The sequence below is a fragment of the Coptis chinensis genome, chromosome 7 (assembly GCF_015680905.1).
Source record: "Coptis chinensis isolate HL-2020 chromosome 7, ASM1568090v1, whole genome shotgun sequence".
NCBI lineage: Eukaryota > Viridiplantae > Streptophyta > Magnoliopsida > Ranunculales > Ranunculaceae > Coptis > Coptis chinensis.
This window is the reverse complement of record NC_141462.1, coordinates 76,274,484-76,293,281: the sequence shown is the minus strand read 5'-3', so window position 1 is coordinate 76,293,281 and position 18,798 is coordinate 76,274,484. Positions and strand designations below refer to the sequence as shown.

Below are 18,798 nucleotides of genomic sequence, written 5' to 3'. Positions count from 1 at the left end.
TAGGGTTTTGACCTAACTAACAATTTCTTTGTGAGATTGTTGAGAGAACTTTTTTCTAGTGTTTTCTAAAGAGTGAGAAAGAGAGAAAATTTGTTGAGAGCATTCTTTGTGAGTGATTGAGAGTTGATTGTTGTGTACAATCAAAACAACTCCTCTTATAATTTTCTTCTTCATCTAGTTGAACTATCGATCTCATCATATGGATGTAGGCACATTGTCGAACCACGTATATCTAGTCTTGTGTGTGAGTGCATTTTTTATCTTATTCTCTACTATTGATTATATTTATATATCATGTTGTTGATATTGTGTTGATTTGGGTTGTTGCTTAGAGAGTTGTTGAATACTTTGTTTGTAGTTTGTTGTTGATAGCTTCTGCGTTGGTTGCAACACATACCAAATCGAGCCTTTACAGCCATGACTGTAATGGCCGGTAATTTAGCCTCTAAACTTCCTTGGAACAGTAAAACTAAAGAAATTAAAAGTTTTCAAGACATTGACTCAAATTTCTTAAACGCTAATTACATTCTCTCGCTGTCGTTGACCTGGACAATGGAGAATGCAAACTAGGTCTTCCTCACTTGAGTGACCATTTTACTGGAATTTTGGCGCACGGGAAAAATGGATGCTTACAATTTCTGTTTTAGTTACTTGGTCAACTAACTCTTTACAAGATTAACCCACAGACTAGCTAGTTCCTAGCAGCTCCTCATATATCTGAACTTTGAACTTTTTGTCAAGGTAGGAGGTAGGAGGTATATATTATCCTCCAAGTACTACACCATGTTCACTCTATCGGCTCTTTCTGTTCATTGTGCACAACTAAGTACTAATCATCAGTCCCATACTCCCATCTGGAGGGGTTTTAGTTAATCTCTGTAAGGTTAGGCTAATAATATTTCAAAATTGAAATTAATTTCAGGAATAATGAACCAAACAGCGCATTTACAAGATTCAAGACTGATTCCTATTAACATAGTGAAAGGCCGAGCTAAAACCTGCCTGGCCTTTTGTTGGTTTCAAAATGTATCAATTTTTGACTTTTTGATCAGTAAATGTATAAATTTGACATAGACTTCAATGATTTCGAGTAACTGTTTCATCACTTTCATGATGGATTTAATAAGCCAAGTACAAATATTCCAGCGGGACTTCTTTTAGTGCGCCTTCGAAAGAGCAGTTCTCAAGCTGCAGCCAGATCATCGATGTTTAACCTTTAACTCACATAGCTTGATTCAGATATATATCTACTTTAAAGACATGCTTTAAATCATATTTGCAGCTAGAACGCGTTCCGTGTAAACAAATACTAAGATTAGTAACATCATTTTCGGCACGCACCTTAGACTGCCAGTTCAAGAAAAACAGTGCCCCACAAATTATGACGTAGATTACCCCACTTGGAGATATCTTAGGCCAGCGCCCCTCCTGAGTGCAATGGAGGTCACTAACCTAGGCCATAGACCTTCCTGATCGCCCATTGACCCAGTCCAGGTAAGTATGTATCTCAATATTTGGCATTACCTTTAGTACATCCACCTATGCCTTACAAATATCACACCTCTTCTATGTGGGACTAAGTCATTAAGAGCCGAATAACATTCTAAGACACTCAGACTGCATCACTTCAGTTGTTCAATCTGGCAGATCAAATCAACCAGTAATGTTCATTGATTAGTAAGGCGGTGTTCGGCATATATGGTCCATTAATAAAAACGAGTATGCGAACCGTGCTAGGCATCGGTGTTTTTTCAAATCTTTAAACATGTCGCTCTAACATCTCTATGATAGTATGATTTTTTGAATTCTAGTTATAATCTAAAAAATAATATAAAACATTAAGAGAGGTTGAATATAATTTGAGTGACGTGAATAAGGTTTTGTAAATTATTTTAAATAATATAAAGCTAATTCTAATTTCAATAAAGTGAGAGAGTTTTTGGTAAATTATTTAAAAAGAGGAAACTAATTAGAATAATTAAGGGAGGTGGTTCTAAAATCATAAAATAGAGAGATTACAAATACACAGTTCGGTTGAGAAATTTTTCTCCTAAATATCCGGCTATGTAGAGATTCACACTCGATCCTACTTTCACGCCTCACTACCTGAGGACCTTGGTCCAAGGTCAATTCCAATAGCAGTTGTTAAGCTTAATATAAGTTCTCCCCATATTTCTCGTTTCGTTTTCCCATCCATTCCCTAAGCCAAGTCTCTTGACGTTATCTCATTTCCATTCTCTTCTTCACTCCTGCTTTCTTTCTCATCCACCAACTCTTTGTTGCTTTTGTATGTTTCTGTAATCGCAAACATGAGCAAGCCAAGTTATTCAATCGGAAATTCGACGTATGTATGCCAGTATCCGGGTGAGATCATCTCCGTGAGTTCTAGGGGTGTGTTCTTGGGTGATAACCCACTGCTCTACTCGGCACCTCTCATCATGTTACAGATGTCTATTGTCTCCTTAATCACCCATGCTACTAATTTCTGCCTCAAGCCCTTGGGACAATCTTCAGTCGTTTCACAAATCCTTGTGAGTTTGTTTCTCATTAACTTTGTGTACGTTTTTTCGCCGTCCCTTTTGTAAATACAGATGCTAATGATTTGTTTTAAATTGATTATTCATGGAACTAGGCAGGTATAATTCTTGGACCATCCGTTTTAGGCCAAAGTGACGTCTTCACATCACACCTATTCCCAAGAGGAAGCCACAGCACACTAGAAACAATCGCAACATTTGGTGTCATGTTTTTTCTATTTCAAGTTGGAGTAAAGACAGATCCAGGCATGATAAAGCAATGTGGGAAAAAGAGCATAGTTATAGGTGTTTTAGTGTTTTTACTTCCATTGGCTTTTGCAACATCAATGGCATTTATCCTAAAGGCTTTTGTCACCATGGACAAAAGTCTATCAGACGCTCTTCCTATGATCGCTGCCTCGCAGTCCCTAACAGGGTTCATTGTTATAGCTTGTCACCTGACTGAGCTCAAGATCATCAATACTGATCTTGGTCGTCTAGCAGTATCTTCATCAATGATCGGCGACGTACTGGGTATTTCCTTAACCGCAGTTTCTCTAGCCTTACAACAAGGCAGAATTGACCCTCTTGATGCGGTGCTAGGAATAGTAACAGTTATAGCAATGGTCGGATTTATAGTATATGTTGTCCGACCATTGGCACTGTTGATGATTAAACTTACTCCGGTAGGAGAGCCTGTGAAAGAGATTCATATCTTTGTGCTTTTCGTAGGAATCCTAGTATTTGGGTTCATGAGCGAGTCCATAGGACAACATTTTGTCTTGGGCCCGTTAGTGTTAGGATTAGCCTTGCCGGATGGTCCGCCATTAGGAGCAGAATTAGTAGAGAAGCTCGACTCTCTTGTTTCTTTTGTGCTTTTCCCAGTTTACCTTGCTGTCAGCGGGTTGAAGACCGACATGTTTTCTATAGAATTAAAGTCTTCCTGGATCTTGGCTGTTGTTGTATTTTTCGCTTTTGTAGTGAAGGTTGTGGCCGCTATGTTACCTTGTCTTTATACCAACATGCCTTGGCGTGAATCTTTTGTTCTTGGCCTCACGCTAAACACGAAAGGAATAGTTGAGCTTCTCCTATATAACATCTGGAAGGATACTGGGGTACAGACACTTTGATAACTCTAAACCTACTTCATTGATGTATTTATCACTCTTTTCTGACACCACATTACAAACTTGCAGTATATACGAACTCATATTTGTTGTTACTTGTGGCGACAGGTTTTGAAGGAGCAAGAGTTTTCCCTCACAGTTTTGTCAGTGTTGTTTCTGACAGCAATCATATCACCATTGATGAGAATCCTTTATGATCCTTCAAAAAGATTTGTATCCTCAAAGAAGAACACCATACAACATGCCAAACGCAATGCAGAACTTCGCATACTAGTCTGCGTTCACAAACAAGAAAATGTCCCCAGTATCATCAATATTCTTGAAATCTCTCATCCCTCGGTAGAGACTCCCATTGGTGTTGTTGTACTCCAACTCGTCAAGCTTGTTGGTCGTTCTGCACCAATGCTCATGTCCCACCAACCCCAACATAATTTTATGATTGGCAGTTCCCGCACTCAGAACGTTGTCAATGCTTTCAGACAATTTGAGATGCAGAATCAAGGGCTAACCAGTGTTGAACCCTACACAGCAATTGCACATTTGGCGACCATGCACGATGATATCTGCAACCTTGCAATTGATAAGAAGGTGAACTTTGTTATCACCCCATTTCACAAGGAATGGGCTATTGATGGTAAGATCGGGTCAGAAAATCGTTCCATTAGAACAATGAATCGCAACATCCTAGAGAAGGCACCTTGCTCTGTAGGAATCTTTGTTGACCGAACTATACTAAATGGATCGCTGTCAGTACTTGCAAGTCGTTCATTTTATCGTGTTGCAGTTATCTTCATGGGTGGGATTGATGATGTAGAAGCACTAGCCTACGGCATACGCATGGTTGAACATCCACAAGTAAACCTCACAATACTTCGGTTCCTTGCTTTTGGTTGTGACAATGCAAGGAATAGGAAACTGGACAATGATCTTATAGACGAATTCAGGGCCAATACTGCATATAACAGAAAAATTGAGTATAGAGAAGAGGTCGTGAAGGATGGCGAAGGGCTTTCCGCGGTGATCAAGGACATAGGTAAAATCTTTGACCTTGTGATGGTGGGGAGACATCATATAAAGGAGACACGGCTCTTAAGTGGCCTCACCGAATGGAACGAGTGCCCGGAGCTGGGTATCGTTGGAGACATGCTTGCATCACCAGATTTCAAGGGTATGTGTTCTATTTTGGTGGTACAACAGGCTAGAGTAAAACCGGGAATGAGAAATCGTGACCCTGAGTTTACGGTTCATACTGCGCCACAAGAGGATACTGCGGTACCTCGTAATGATGGAACGTGGAGAATTTCCGTGGAGAGATGAAGTTTGATGTGTAGTACATTTTTTTGTAATTAGGGATCCCTCTTTGATTTCTTTCTCTGTTAACTTTTTGTTCTTCCCATTCTGTAATCGTAAGTGATAAGTGTCAACTGCTGTAAGATACGTACATACAAATTAGAAATCAAAGTTTCGTGTTCGTTGTAGAGCAGCAGAACAACAGATATGTTTCTTTTCCCTAGGCCGAGTTTAAGACTCAATCAAACTTCTTTAAGCACAACACGTGACTGAATCAAAGTGGCGAGGGGCTAACAGAGGAGCAATTCAAAGTGGACATAGGAATTAACATGAACTTGTGTTTTGGTATCAAACCAATTAAAGTGTTGCTCCTCATTGGAAATGTCACCGAGTGGCTGATGCCCTGCCCACACCGGCGTACTTAATGGGGGTGCAAATCGCCTTAAACTAGTACATTAGTACAATTTTAAATGGTATCATAGTTTCATCAGATGTGTACACGGTTGTGAAATGTACTTAACTGTACCAATATATCAAAAAAACGTTTAAGAGTCCTGATGTGGAGAGATCGAAGGAGTGCACATTATTGTAAACCGTTAGATAGAAGCAAATCCCATATTCCCATCCCAAAAAGAGAACACAACTATCCTTTTGTTTGGGGCTATGACGTGGCTGGCATTGAAAAGAGAACCAAAAAATTTAAAGAAAAAATACAAATGAAATGACACTTTAGCCCTCATCTTTTTCATCTCTTTTTTAAGTTACCAAATTTTAGAGTGCGCACACTATCACATCTGGGCCTCCATCAGACAAGGGGTGAGAATGTATTGCATGACAGAGCATTTAATCAAGGGTGGATTGTACCAGTGCACCCATAAGAGGGTGTACTCTAGAACTGCTATTTTAAGTTTTGTGCCTTGTTACAACATTTTGATTGTGACATCCCAAAATATATTTCTAGCTATTAGCCAGCCGGTCTAACTTCCAGGAAAATATCTCGAGATTTCATGTAAAAAGTATACAAAGCCTGGGACATTCCAGGTCTAAACTTTAAAGTTAAAGACTTTTAAAATACAAAATGGATCTAAAATACTTTTATTAACTATCGAAAATAAAACACCAAACTCTTGCTAAATAAATAGCTTATTACATCATATCTGAAATAAATAACTTAACACTGAACTTGTCTTTGGAAGAGAATAAATATTGTTTAAAACAAAAACGCCTAAACTAAGAATATTCTGGACGCCAGATCATGCCAAGACTCTAAGAACGTGCTCCACGTACTATACTGTGCTCACCTATAAAAAAATTGATAAAATAAGAGTGTAAATCAACGCGCCCAGCAAGTAATCTCTACAAGAACTATCCTCCTCGTCTAATCAAAGAATAACCAAGGCACTTACATATATGCCTAGAATAGCATGTGAGGTATATTATCAAATCAACAAAAGAACACAACAAAGCAAAACAAACAAGAACGAAACAAAATCGAATCTACAACACTCTTCATTAGAAAACAAGATCAAGACTCCTAACTGTTTCGTCTTGAACATTACAAGATAAAAGAAACAAAACCACGCGTCTGGCCAAGATTACTATAAGAAGTGAGATTAGTAGCTTATTGATTTATTATTTAATTAAGTTTATGGGAAAATAACATCTATACCCCTGACTGTACATATGGTATGGTAATTGTGGTCTTTCCATCAATTCCAAACCCCATATTCTCCTGGTCAAGTAATACGATAGACTTTTCCCAAGTTGTCATATTATATATATACATGATTACATGCACGTATTTGCTTATGATGGTTACGTGTCGAATTCCGCCTCTAAGTACCTTATCCAAAACAAATATACCATGTCTTGGGTACAACAATAGATCTTAAATATTTCACCGCGTTTCCACACTCGAATCAATTAATGTTTCAACAAAATATAGTTTAAACTATTAAATTACAAGGATTTATATAAAACTATTTTACCATTAACATTAATATGAGTAAAGACCAAAGCAACAAAGAATTAAGGGCTATTTAGTTTTTGGGTCACTTTTTAATTGGATAATTTGCAGTTGGTCACCAATTAATCGTTTATTTGTGTTTGGACCAAAATTGACAGTTGATTGCGTTGACTTTGAGTTGACTGTGTTGTTCCATCTATAATTTCCTAAAAATGGCTAACATGCCTTGTGCATGCCATACACGCGACTCACTTGTGGACCAAACATAAATATTACTATTAATAGTATGACCAAATACTAAAAATTCTAAGTAATAGTCAAATACACAAAATCTAAGATTTGATTCAATGGCCATATATATCAGAATCTTTTTGTGACCACAACTTAACCAACTTACATCATGCATCTAAGGCAAGTTAATTAAAAAAATTATCTGAAAAAAAAAAAAAAAAAAAAAAAAAACAAAAAAAAACAAGTTAATTAACATACACACGCAAATACGACCCAAAAGTGATGGGTGGAAGAAAAACAAAATGCATATTATTAATTTTTGCATAATTGTATGGATTAAATAGTCTCGATCATTACACAAATTTTTTTGTAGTAGGAGCAAAACGAATTATTATGAACACATTTGAGGTTGTTATAATTCAATTGTTATACTTAGAGGTTAGAAGGTGTTTATTTTTTATTATCTTTTATACTAAAATAATTGTAAGATATTGTTCAAATTGGACTATCTCAAGCCTAAATTTAAACAAGATTCTTACATCTATATAAAGATGACCGATTGCAGAACATCTCGTACGATTTATTACTAGTGTTAGTCATGGGGTTGAACAATCTATTGTTGATTCGATTGCTATCATTAGGTATAAATTAGAATATAATAAATATTTATAAAAGAGATCGAGTGGATATTTGAGTGACCAGTTTATTCAATTAGAGAGTTTTAACTTTCAAGGAGGCGATGGTGAACTTATGCTAATAGGAGAGGTGGAAGAATAGAGGGGTATAATAGATAATATAATTTTTTAAGGGTGAGTTTATAGACGTAACAAGGAGAATATTAACACTCTAAAATTATTGTTTAATGATACCAAAAACATAAAATTGTACACCCCAATTAGCAACTAATTTTATGTCAATTTAGAGTTGGTTAGTATTTAGGGTCAATTATCAATTACATGAAAGATGCATCATAATTAGAGCATACAATCGGATTTAGAACAAATTTAGGCCTTTTATTAAATGCCCAAGTCTTATATCAAAATTAGGGTTTGGCCCCAAAGTTTAATTGTAAATTAAAGTTTGGTCCTAAGGGTAAATGTGTCAATATATAAAATATGGATGAGTAACCGTCAATTTTGGTCTAAATGCAAATAAACGATCAATTGGTGACCAATTGCAAATTATCCAATTAAAAGTGGCCCAAAAGCTAAATAGCCCAAGAATTAAAGTATACATGTAATACACTTACAAATCAATATGGATATTTGTACATCAATACATATATAACAAGTTGTGAACAGTTCTCAAACATTTTATATGCATACACATATGCTACTTATATTAACTAGCAAGAAGCACGTGCTATGCACACGATGTTAAACAAAATTTGTCGAAAAGTGTAAACATAATTTGGGTGAGCACACTTACAATTGGCGTTATGTATGAGCAGACACACTAGCAGCCGTTTAAATTTTGAATTGAATGGAACTCCATTCCTATTTGATTTCCAGACATACCTAAGCAATAAACTTTTAAGTATAGCTCCAAATAACATGTACTTTGAGCCTCTCATCCTAGCAAGTGCACGTTGCAAACGACAAAGATAAAAGGTTAGTGCATCAAAAGCATCTATGTAACGCTATTCACTGAAATTAGTATCCAACCCTTAGGTAAATTGGGCACGCTCGATGAGCCTGAATGGAGAGGTAGTCTTGAGTAATTGCTTCTATTTAACCGAGGACATTAGCTTTGATATTTCACAATGTCGGTTGGCATGATGACATGTGCTGTAGAACATAGACAACGAAAATTTTGAATATTTAAACAAAAAAAATTATTTGTGTATCTCAAATACATGGAAGCAAATTAAAGAAAATGGTGATATACATGGTAAGAGAAAAAAGGGCTGACCGTATTAGTTTCTGGGTACTGCTGTATCTCAGCTGTCATGCCACTTGAAGGGACGGCAGAATCATTGGATTGAGTATTAGAGGCAAGACTGGCAGTTGGTTTTGGTCGGACTTGATTATTGATATGTTGATATCCGTCACGTATCATCTACAAAAACAAAGTAGTCATAGCAAATAAAATGTAGATAGAACACATGATTGAAGAAAAAGAATGGAAATGTTTGCATCCCTAATAAAATATACACTTACCAGTGAAATGAATCATTCCCCGAAAGCAAATCCACATAGTACTGATGTGACAGGGAGAATAAAATAGTGAGTCTATGCCGTGAGGGATGTCATGAAACACTATATTATATTTGTAAAGGAAACTCACTGTATTTGGCAATGTAGGCATATGATCCTCTACAAGTTGAAAATCATTATCATCTATATCTCCATACTGCATTGCTACTATGCCATCATTCTGCTTTTCGGACATCATGAGTTTGTTCCTTGCCTTGGTAACATTTCTTGTAGAGTTCGAAGTTGGAGTCTAAGGAAAATGGTCTAAATGGGAATAAAATGGAAGCATTAGCTATCCAAAAGCACAACAAACCTTGTACTCTCCGTTTTGTCTGCAAGAATGTTAATGCTCGTGTCTTACAAATATTCGTGTTCCCACCTATAAGTGACTTAGACATTGGATTTGGGTTATCTGGGTCTTTAAGTTCCTCATTAATTAGTGCATTGGAAAGATGAGATGAGAGCAATTGGGTTGAATATGACATTGGTTTCCTTACAGGGTAGTCATCAATCTTATTCTTTTTGTGGTTAAGTTTGTGCCTGCAAAAGTAACCCCATTGATATCAGAATCAGGAGATGATTATAATCATGTTGTTAACTCGGTATAGTTTTAAGATTTTAACTTATCAGGTGTAGAGTACAGACACGAGTCAACAAGAATTAATATGGACATCCTGCCAATGCTAAAATACATATACAGTGACAAGTGCTTAGCCGCACCAGCACAAAAAATTGTGACACCACGTTTGGTAGACATCCGTAAGAACCTTTTGCTACCCTAGAAGCATATCTGATCAAGTGATCCTAAACATCCAGTCTATACCGATCTATTGCATGCTGGGAAAGAAGGTCAATTGTATGAAAAATCTAATAACTGGAAAAACTCTAACCGAGAAGATCATACAGGTTGGATCTATCCAGTAGTGGATGCCAACCATGTTAAATACATATGACATTATTCACTTAAAGAAAATAGAAGGCTAGTAAAAAATTTAACATTTCCAACAGGTAATATTGATAGCTATGATGTGGTAGTATTTTGTCATACCTCTGGGTAACCATTTCAATCTTTGAGAACCTCTCAAGAATCATTTGATCAGCCAAAGGCTGGGCACTTATTGAAGGGCTACTTGCATTCATTGGAATGATCATAGTACCAACACTGCAGGGAGAACCAACCCCACTCATGGCGGGGGTTTTGGGAACGGAATTTGATCTCCGCTTCATGGCCATTGTCCCCGATGTTTGTCGCCAATGTGGAATCACTTGGGGCTGGAAGTCGGATGGTGGCCCACCAACCGTAGCTTCCTGAAATGCCACCTGTTTTTTCCTTTTGTGAGGACCCAAAGGTGGTGGTTGATGCAACAACATTAAATTGTTGTCCAAATGAGCCACTTGAAAATTCTCCCGACTTTGATGATACAGAGACCGAACCACGGGTATAGCGTAAAAGGGGGACTCGCGATTGGTTTTCTCTTGGAAAGCCGGTCTTCTTTTCTTGGATCATTGTTAACCAGTTGACCAAGATTATGCCATCGTGATCTGCGAAATTTGTGATCTCATCGGTGGATTTGGGGTAACCTTTGCTATAGTCGCGGATGGCCGAGTATCCATATGGCTGTTTTCTGCCTCCAAAATGTTTGAATCGTTTCTAATCCTATCAATCTCTGTCTTGTCCAAATTTTCTGCTTTAATCAGTTCATCCTTGACACCATATCTACTTCCGTAGCGATCAAAACTAAACAAAGACACACTGGCATCCCGATTTGGTACCGCTTCCAAAACTTTTTGAGGATACTTTTGACCCCGGTGCTCCATCTTTATATACTCTCTTGGATCGGCATGTAGGTGTAGCCTTGGACCATTCCAGCTTATATCAGAAAGACTATCCAGTTGTGACCCAAGATGCTGCCGTTGTACTCCATCAAGACCTACAGGTGTTTGTCTTGCTCTTTTTGAGGAGGGTGTAAGTGGAGCATCTTGATTTTCTCTTTTTCCATGAAGTGAAGACATACTACCACTAATTGGGTCAATGTATGAGACCATAAACTCCCGTCTAGAAGGGGGAACTCCCGATGTATTCATAGCAAACCCAGAATAATGGTCCTGCATAACTCTTGGGTCAACCCCCTGTTGATGCTTGGATAACAAAGAAGGGGGTGGGGTAGAAGCGTCTAGGCCAAGCCTTTTAGATTTTAAGGGAAGAGTGTTGTTTGAGACATGGTGTGCATTGATACTCTCATGGACTTGCATGGTGGTGGTATCACCAGATAAGGTTCCAGAATCTCTAGACTTGCAGTTTGAACCTTCTTGTACCTTCTCAATGCAAACTTTCTTGCCATAGGCCTGGTTATTAGACATAATGCTCACTTCAGGCATCTTCCACAATCTCCTCTTACGCACACCACACAAACCCAAATTTAGCTACAAATAAAGTCACAAGTTCAACGATTATCAAATAGATAGAACCATTCCATAAGCCAAAGTTCATTTAGAAAGGAACTTGATTGAATACCTTAGTGGTTCTGGGGTTTACCACAACACATCCAACATCGGAGTAGGATCTAGGTAAAGTTGTGGCTGCATTGCCTTCACTATTCGAGATTCAACTTCCTGAAAGCAAAGAACCAAAATAATGACTATATGTTCCTGAGGACCAGAGATTAGAAAAACCATAATATTTCTTACAAAGTGAGACATACTGACCAATAAATCACTGTAAGTCCAAGAATCTAATATCAAGGAGATGTCCTTCACAACATTCTCCAAGGACATCCGAAGACTAACCCTGTTAACAACAGGAGACTGATCAACAGAACAAACACCTCTCTCTGAATCAGATAAAGCCTTTCGATAATCCCGTACCTGCAATAGAGCCAAATATGATGGAAGGTAAAAACCATAAGAACTAATAAAATGGAATTATCATATACATTTTGTGTTGGATTATTCCAGATTGTAAAGAGAGTGTAATGGTCAACTGGTTAAGAAAGAGTCAGCAGTGGCACTTGGATGTTGGAATAATGTTCTGTAGTAGAAGCATAAACTTATATATCTGACCATCACAATCCAATATGTTCAATATTTTACTTGCCAAAGCAACGACACCGATCCTAGATAGAAAAAGCACTAAGAGTCATGCAACTGAAATACGAATTGTTGTTTTTGTTCTGTATGCAATCATTTGCCAATTCAATCGTACAACTGGACTAGGCCATTTTTCCAGAGTGGTCCAAACTTGTATAGGCAATGGTTTCAAGTTCCAAACTACAAAAATGCATCTATAGTCTTCTAGCTGCAAAATAGTCAATCCTTCTTATCCAACAAAGTAATGGGTGAGTTTCTAAATGTAGAATAATTTCAATTGCTCCCACATGCTAGAGTAACTTCTTCCTAACATATTTTTTTTATGGATATTACTAGAAAATTGTTCTGTAGATTTGCTTAGGTATTGCAAAAACTTCCTCACCATCTTGGGTTCTGCAATATATCTGATAGAAATCGGACTACTGCTAGTGCCTTTGTGCCCAGTTGCATCAAGATATTCCATTGCTTCATAGCCACATTCAAAACATTTCTGTCTAGGTTGATCACATTCAAAATATTATACTCGTCCGTGCGAGCTGGATACAATTTTTACTATCTATGAGCTTTTTCTCCTACTCACTTACTAAGACAGACTTGGTCTCCAAAAGAAACCTGATCACCAGAGAAAAAAAAAAGAAAACTATTTATGAATGTTAGCAGAAAAATATAACGATGAAGCAACAACGGTAGTGTTTCTTTAGTGACAGAGAGAGTCTTTTCAATGACAGACCTATTATGTATTATTATAAAGTGTTTTCAATGACAGACCTATTAGGTATTATTATACACAGAGAGTGCTTTCATGAACACATCAACATCTAGGTCTGACTTAATATTTGTCATTCTCTCTCTTCGGGATAGGTCGACACAGTATATCTGCAAATGATTCCAATTAGAACAGAGAAGTCTTTTCAGTTTTCATACAAAGAAAATATTTTATGTTACTCTGTTGCATCACTTGACATAATTATGTAGAAGTTGAAGTTATCATATCGTGTTCCAACCACTTGGCATTTTGCAGAAAATGCTAAGTTTTCTCTCACTGTAATTTCTCTAACGTGGAGATCATCCTGACTTACAAAAGCATAACTGCTCCTTTGGAACAGATTCATTCATTTCATGTCCATTGTAGGTTATTATTTCTGAAACCTGCAATCAAGAGAATGGAAACCAAACTTTCACACCTACAAAATAAGATTGTATTTAGTAGCTTCAAATAAGTTGACAGAGGCGTTACATTAAAAAATCATCACGTATCATGAACCTCGCTCAACTGCGTGTAGGATATGGACATGGTAAAATCTCAAAAGTAAATGATATCGCATCAGTACACCTGCAGAAATAACATGATGAACACAGATAATAAGCTAAGTCATTGATGATGAGATGTTGATGTACATGATAAAAAGGGTGAGATATATACTTGTAATTCCTATTATTTATTAGAGGAGCGGAGAACACTTTTGTATACAATATTCTTTGTGTATGTTCCAGGATAGCCATTTAGCACTCCCTTTTTAATCAAGATCTTAGTGGTTTCCCTAGATACTCCCCATGACAGAGCAACATAGAGTTGACCGTGATCAAAGATATTATCAAGTAGATAAATTCCTACATGAGGAATTGTCTGTCCCTGTGACTTGTGAATTGTCAAAGCGAAACCCCATCGAATTGGAAACTCTTTTCTTGTGAAATCAAAACCCAAATTGAGATTCTGTGACGGCTTCATTGGAATACGGTGAAGAAAAGCTGGTTCACCGGCATGAGTTCCTGTTAGAATTTCAGCATAGATTACATTTCTGTAAAAACCACGACAAATTAGCCTTGTTCCATTGCATAAACCACGACATATGAATCGCTCCACATGGTGTTCCAAAAACAATCTTGATCTTGATATTTATCTGATGAACAGTACTATTCGGAAAAGAATTAGGAGCTAAGTAAGCACATCTGCACATAGACGCATTCAAAGTTACTAAACCCCTAACCTTGTTTGGGTCATAAACATCATGAAGTTGGAGCATCATTTGAGAGCAAGAACCTATAATATCAATATTTTGGGGTCAATTGGTTTCCAACTTCAAACTATGAGTAAAGTTCTTGGATCAATCCTTGGCGATGGTGTTATGCCGAGACCAGACTTTTGTTTTTGGGTATCTCTGGTCAGTCCATGGAAGCAACCACCAGTAATAGATACATTTTAAATATGGAAGGATATAGGTAACACATTAGCAAGTACAGGTAGAAAAGAGCTACTTACAGCTGCAATAGAAGGGCTAGAATATGCCCCAGGAGTCTAGGAATGGAATGAGTAACATTAGCACCACAATGTCATTTTGTAGTGGCAGGCCCGCGTCAATGGCAGTTACCAATTAAGTTGGAAAAACTACTGGAGCCATGCTTGTGACTTTATGCTCAACACATTAACATGAGAAGGCCACAATATAAACACTTATTTGATAGCATACCTTCTACATACACAACAGAAAGCTTGTAATGCTAACCTACCTTGTGAACTCTTTGAAAGGGTTTAACAAAAATTTAAAGTTTTGCGCACTAAGCAATTCTTATGCCCCTTCATCAGACAATAACAGCTTATGTTGAGTTCCACAAGGACAATATGAAGCAACTTTATTCGCCTCAATTTTGCTTGGTTATTGCAATCTCTTTATGCTAAACAATATATTAAGGAAGATAGAAAGAATTGACTACATGCGCATGACAGTACCTCCATAAAAAGTATGTAACTAAGGAACCATGTAAAAAATCATCTAAATGTCGAAAAAGCTCCGAGAATCAATACAATGCTACAAACTTAAATTTTAACATGGAAGTAAAGGAATATATTATCTCACCTTTGATGAGAAATGTAAGTTTCCACTTCTTTCTTCTGTCCAGGATTATACATAAACCACTTATCTTCAGCTCTATCAGAATCCTGACTTCCAACATCTACAATTGGAAAAGGTGTCAACCACATATTTGAGAATCTCAAAATAGGATATTGCATAGATTAAGGAAATGCATCTGATACCAACCTTGAAGCAATATATTTGGTTCAGCTAAATAGCCTCGAAGTATCCAAAATATGAGACCATTTTCATTCAAAAGAATAGGAACACGAGACTATCACATCCACTTTATCCTATCCATGAAAAAGTAATCGGTTGTGTGATCAATCCCAATGCCCAGGCCGAAGATTATGTACTTTAAATACACCAAAAATCCATATTAGTTTAATGTTTTGAACAGTCAGTAAATAGAAAAATAGATGCACTCACTTTTCTTCATTCCAGTACATATAATGCTTACCAAAATTAAAAGAAGATCTCAATCATCTGATGTTGATACTAACGTGATTGATAGCAATTTCAGGTATTAAGCTTGTGTCCTGTGCGGGCAAGAAAACTAATGGTGTCATTCAAAAACCTGGAGAAAAAATGATTTTTTATATTTTCACATATCTAAGAATTGGTGGGTTTGGGAGATGGAGAGAGAAAGATGAGAGACGATGGACCGTTTTTTTTTAAGATGGAGAGAAACCATTAGTCAATCGGTATTAATGGAAATTAAGTGGTAATTAAATTGCTAATTAAATAGCTAATTAATTATATTTATTGTGCATACAAATCAAAATAAAAAGCGTGGATTTGAAATTTTAATTAAGCACCACATGGAATGACCAATTACTCCCATTCAAAGGTGTTAAACAATACTTCAATTTAAGGACAAAATCGGTACATTAAATTTGCAAAGGGCGAGAAAGACGAAGCAGCCCTAAATATTATATGAGTGTTTTTTATTTAAGTATTAATTTAGGGGTATTATGAGTAAGAAAAATACCCGTACGAATTTAAGGGTCCATGATAGTTATAGGAGATACTACTAGTAGAGATTACCAACAAGTACGGTTATATAGTATTGAAAAGTATAGATTAGCATGATATGAAGTAATTTATTTAAGAGTTGGAATGCTTAGCAGCAACATACATGAACTTTAATGCAGCAACTAAATAATATAAATATCAAGGAATGACATGCGAGAATGAATAGTAATCACGGACAACATTAAATCAAATAAGTTAAATTGTGTAGAACCAAGTTACCAAGATACCTTCAGGCCACATTCATAGTTTTATGAGAATGGTTACAACACTAATAGGAGACTAGATATTCTCAAGATCATCACTTAAACATGAATACGAACATGAGTTGAACAAATTTATAGTTAAGTAGTAATCATATTACAAAAAGGAATTGAAATTCTATGACTAGAAAAAGAGTAGGTGCAAGTAGAGAAACTTGCCTGATAGTCGACGGTTGGAAACTCGTCAGATAACTAGAAGCAAAAGAAAGATGTATTATATATCTCTCTGCCCACTCAAAGCTAAAGCTTGCATCTCCTACTCCTGAACAACCTTCTGTTCTTTCCTTTATTGTTTTGTTTTATATCTACTCTAAACTCTAAGATTAACATTTATCTTATCTCTTAAAGAGTTCTACAAAGTTTGGAGACTAGTAATTCACTGATTGTGTTATTTCCTTGTGGCTCTAAACTATCACATAGGCTTGGGCCTTAAAAGAATACTAAAAACCTGCAATAGGCCCAAAACATTATATTATTACAAAAAAAAAAAAAACAGGTTGTTACATTTTTCCCCTCTTAAAAGAATTTCGTCCCGGAAATTTCGAAACAACACTATCTCGGAACAACACTATTGAAAAAAAAAAAAAAAAAAATCCATATACTAACAATTCTAAACAAACAAAACAATTTCTCTAAACTTTAAAATAAGCAAATTAAACCTTACATCTAGGTTTTAATGTTTTAACTCACTCAACTCAATCAATATTATAAGATACATTGGAAAATGGGAGTAGTGCCTGGGACAAATTTAATGCAATAATCAGCCTCTTAACATGAGGTACACTTGGATTATCTTAAAAGACATCCACCACATACGCACACATCAACCATCAGCACATACTCTCCATGATCACTAAACAGACAAACTCCAAATATGCATCTGTTAGGGTGTTTCCCTTATTTTTGCAGTAGCTACCCTGACAAAATACTATCTCTTGATCTATAAGGTCAAGATTTAAACAAAACAGTCCAATTATATATATATATATATGTGTGTGTGTGTTCTTGAAAGAATTACAAATTAAAATAGTAGTTACACACAATAAGACATACTCATAACTGAAAGTCATCTACGAAAACCAGACTGAGTTAATACTAAACTCAAAAGTCGACTGACATACTCCATAACCAAAAGGATATCCTAACATGACAAAACCTACTAATTAATAATGGTTACCTTCCACCACTGCTCCATTATCACCCCCATCACAAGGTACTAAAGAATACACTCTACCCTCTGGCTGTGGAGCAACCTGCTGCAATGGTACAGCTGCTGGAACTAAAGCCTCTATCTCTGCTTGAACAACCGCATTCACTTGCCCCTGAGCTGGTACCTGTCTGTATGGTTCTTCTCTTAATTTTCCACAAGTACTTGCAATGTTCCCCTTTTGGCCACAACGATAACACTGTCGCTCCTCAATAGGTACATATCTTTCCCCTTGTTGTGTTTGGCTGTGAGCTTGCCATCCTGTCCTCTGCTTTTCCATGGTTGAGAATTTTGATCCTTAGTTTCCTTATTCCACTCTGTCCTTTCATTATCTTTTGATTTTCCATCATGAAGTATATGGTCTAGTTCCATAGTGCGAGCGCACTCAACAACCTCGTTATAAGTTCTGAATTGACGACCTTTCACTGCTTTCCTAAGCAGACGAATTAAACCATCTTCAAACTTCCTAGCCTTCCTTACTTCTGAAAAATAAATATTTGTCGCAAATCGAAGAATCTGCCTAAACTTTATGTCATACTCAGTCACGGTCAAGCTACCTTGCTCCAAAGTCATAAATTCTGTCACCTCCACTCTCTGGAAAATAATGTGCATCAAACCTCCTACAAAACTCATTCCAAGTAATAATATTTGAGTCTTCTGTCCCTGAAACAGATTCCCACCACTTAGACGCATCTCCTGATAAACAATAAACAGCTAGCTTTTGTTTCTGAACCTCATTACAGTTTAAGATATTGAAAATCTTCTTCAAATCCTCTCTCCAATTATCAGCATCCCGTGGATCAGTATTACTAGAAAATTTCTCTGGCTTCAACTTAATAAACCTCTCAACCATTTTCTGCCATGCCTCATTATCTAGTCCCTGAACTCCTGGTGCAATTACTCCAACTCCATTTTCAACAATAGGTGCCGCTCTAGTAAGTGGTGCACCAGCTCTCTCATAATCACGAACTCTCTGAGTTAACTGAGCAACTGATGTAATCAAATTTTGTGCCCACTGCGGTGGTTGCTTTG

At 36.8% G+C, this 18,798-nt stretch overlaps 1 protein-coding gene, 1 non-coding gene and 1 pseudogene across 3 annotated transcripts; 1 reads left to right on the top strand and 2 right to left on the bottom strand.

Annotated features, from left to right (window-relative positions):
* Positions 1–1,345: 1,345 nt before the first annotated feature.
* LOC147488961 (U1 spliceosomal RNA) lies at positions 1,346–1,502 on the bottom strand. Its single transcript, XR_015203384.1, has one exon. It is a non-coding gene; the product is annotated as a U1 spliceosomal RNA (small nuclear RNA).
* Positions 1,503–2,180: 678 nt separating this feature from the next.
* LOC147488960 (cation/H(+) antiporter 15-like) lies at positions 2,181–5,127 on the top strand. Its single transcript, XM_086570501.1, has 3 exons — positions 2,181–2,531; positions 2,633–3,631; positions 3,752–5,127. The coding sequence occupies exons 1-3, from the start codon at positions 2,310–2,312 to the stop codon at positions 4,958–4,960; spliced, it is 2,430 nt and encodes an 809-aa protein (XP_086426627.1). The 5' UTR covers positions 2,181–2,309; the 3' UTR covers positions 4,961–5,127.
* Positions 5,128–6,012: 885 nt separating this feature from the next.
* LOC147488959 (protein PHYTOCHROME-DEPENDENT LATE-FLOWERING-like) lies at positions 6,013–17,867 on the bottom strand (annotated as a pseudogene). Its single transcript, XR_015202844.1, has 16 exons — positions 17,737–17,867; positions 15,725–17,007; positions 15,451–15,619; positions 15,268–15,364; positions 13,836–14,182; positions 13,650–13,745; positions 12,795–13,561; positions 12,032–12,190; positions 11,842–11,938; positions 10,907–11,751; positions 10,374–10,645; positions 9,639–9,865; positions 9,417–9,553; positions 9,042–9,330; positions 8,559–8,917; positions 6,013–6,234 (listed from the first exon to the last, which is right to left on the bottom strand). The product of XR_015202844.1 is annotated as a protein PHYTOCHROME-DEPENDENT LATE-FLOWERING-like (transcript).
* Between the last annotated feature and the right edge of the window lie 931 nt (positions 17,868–18,798).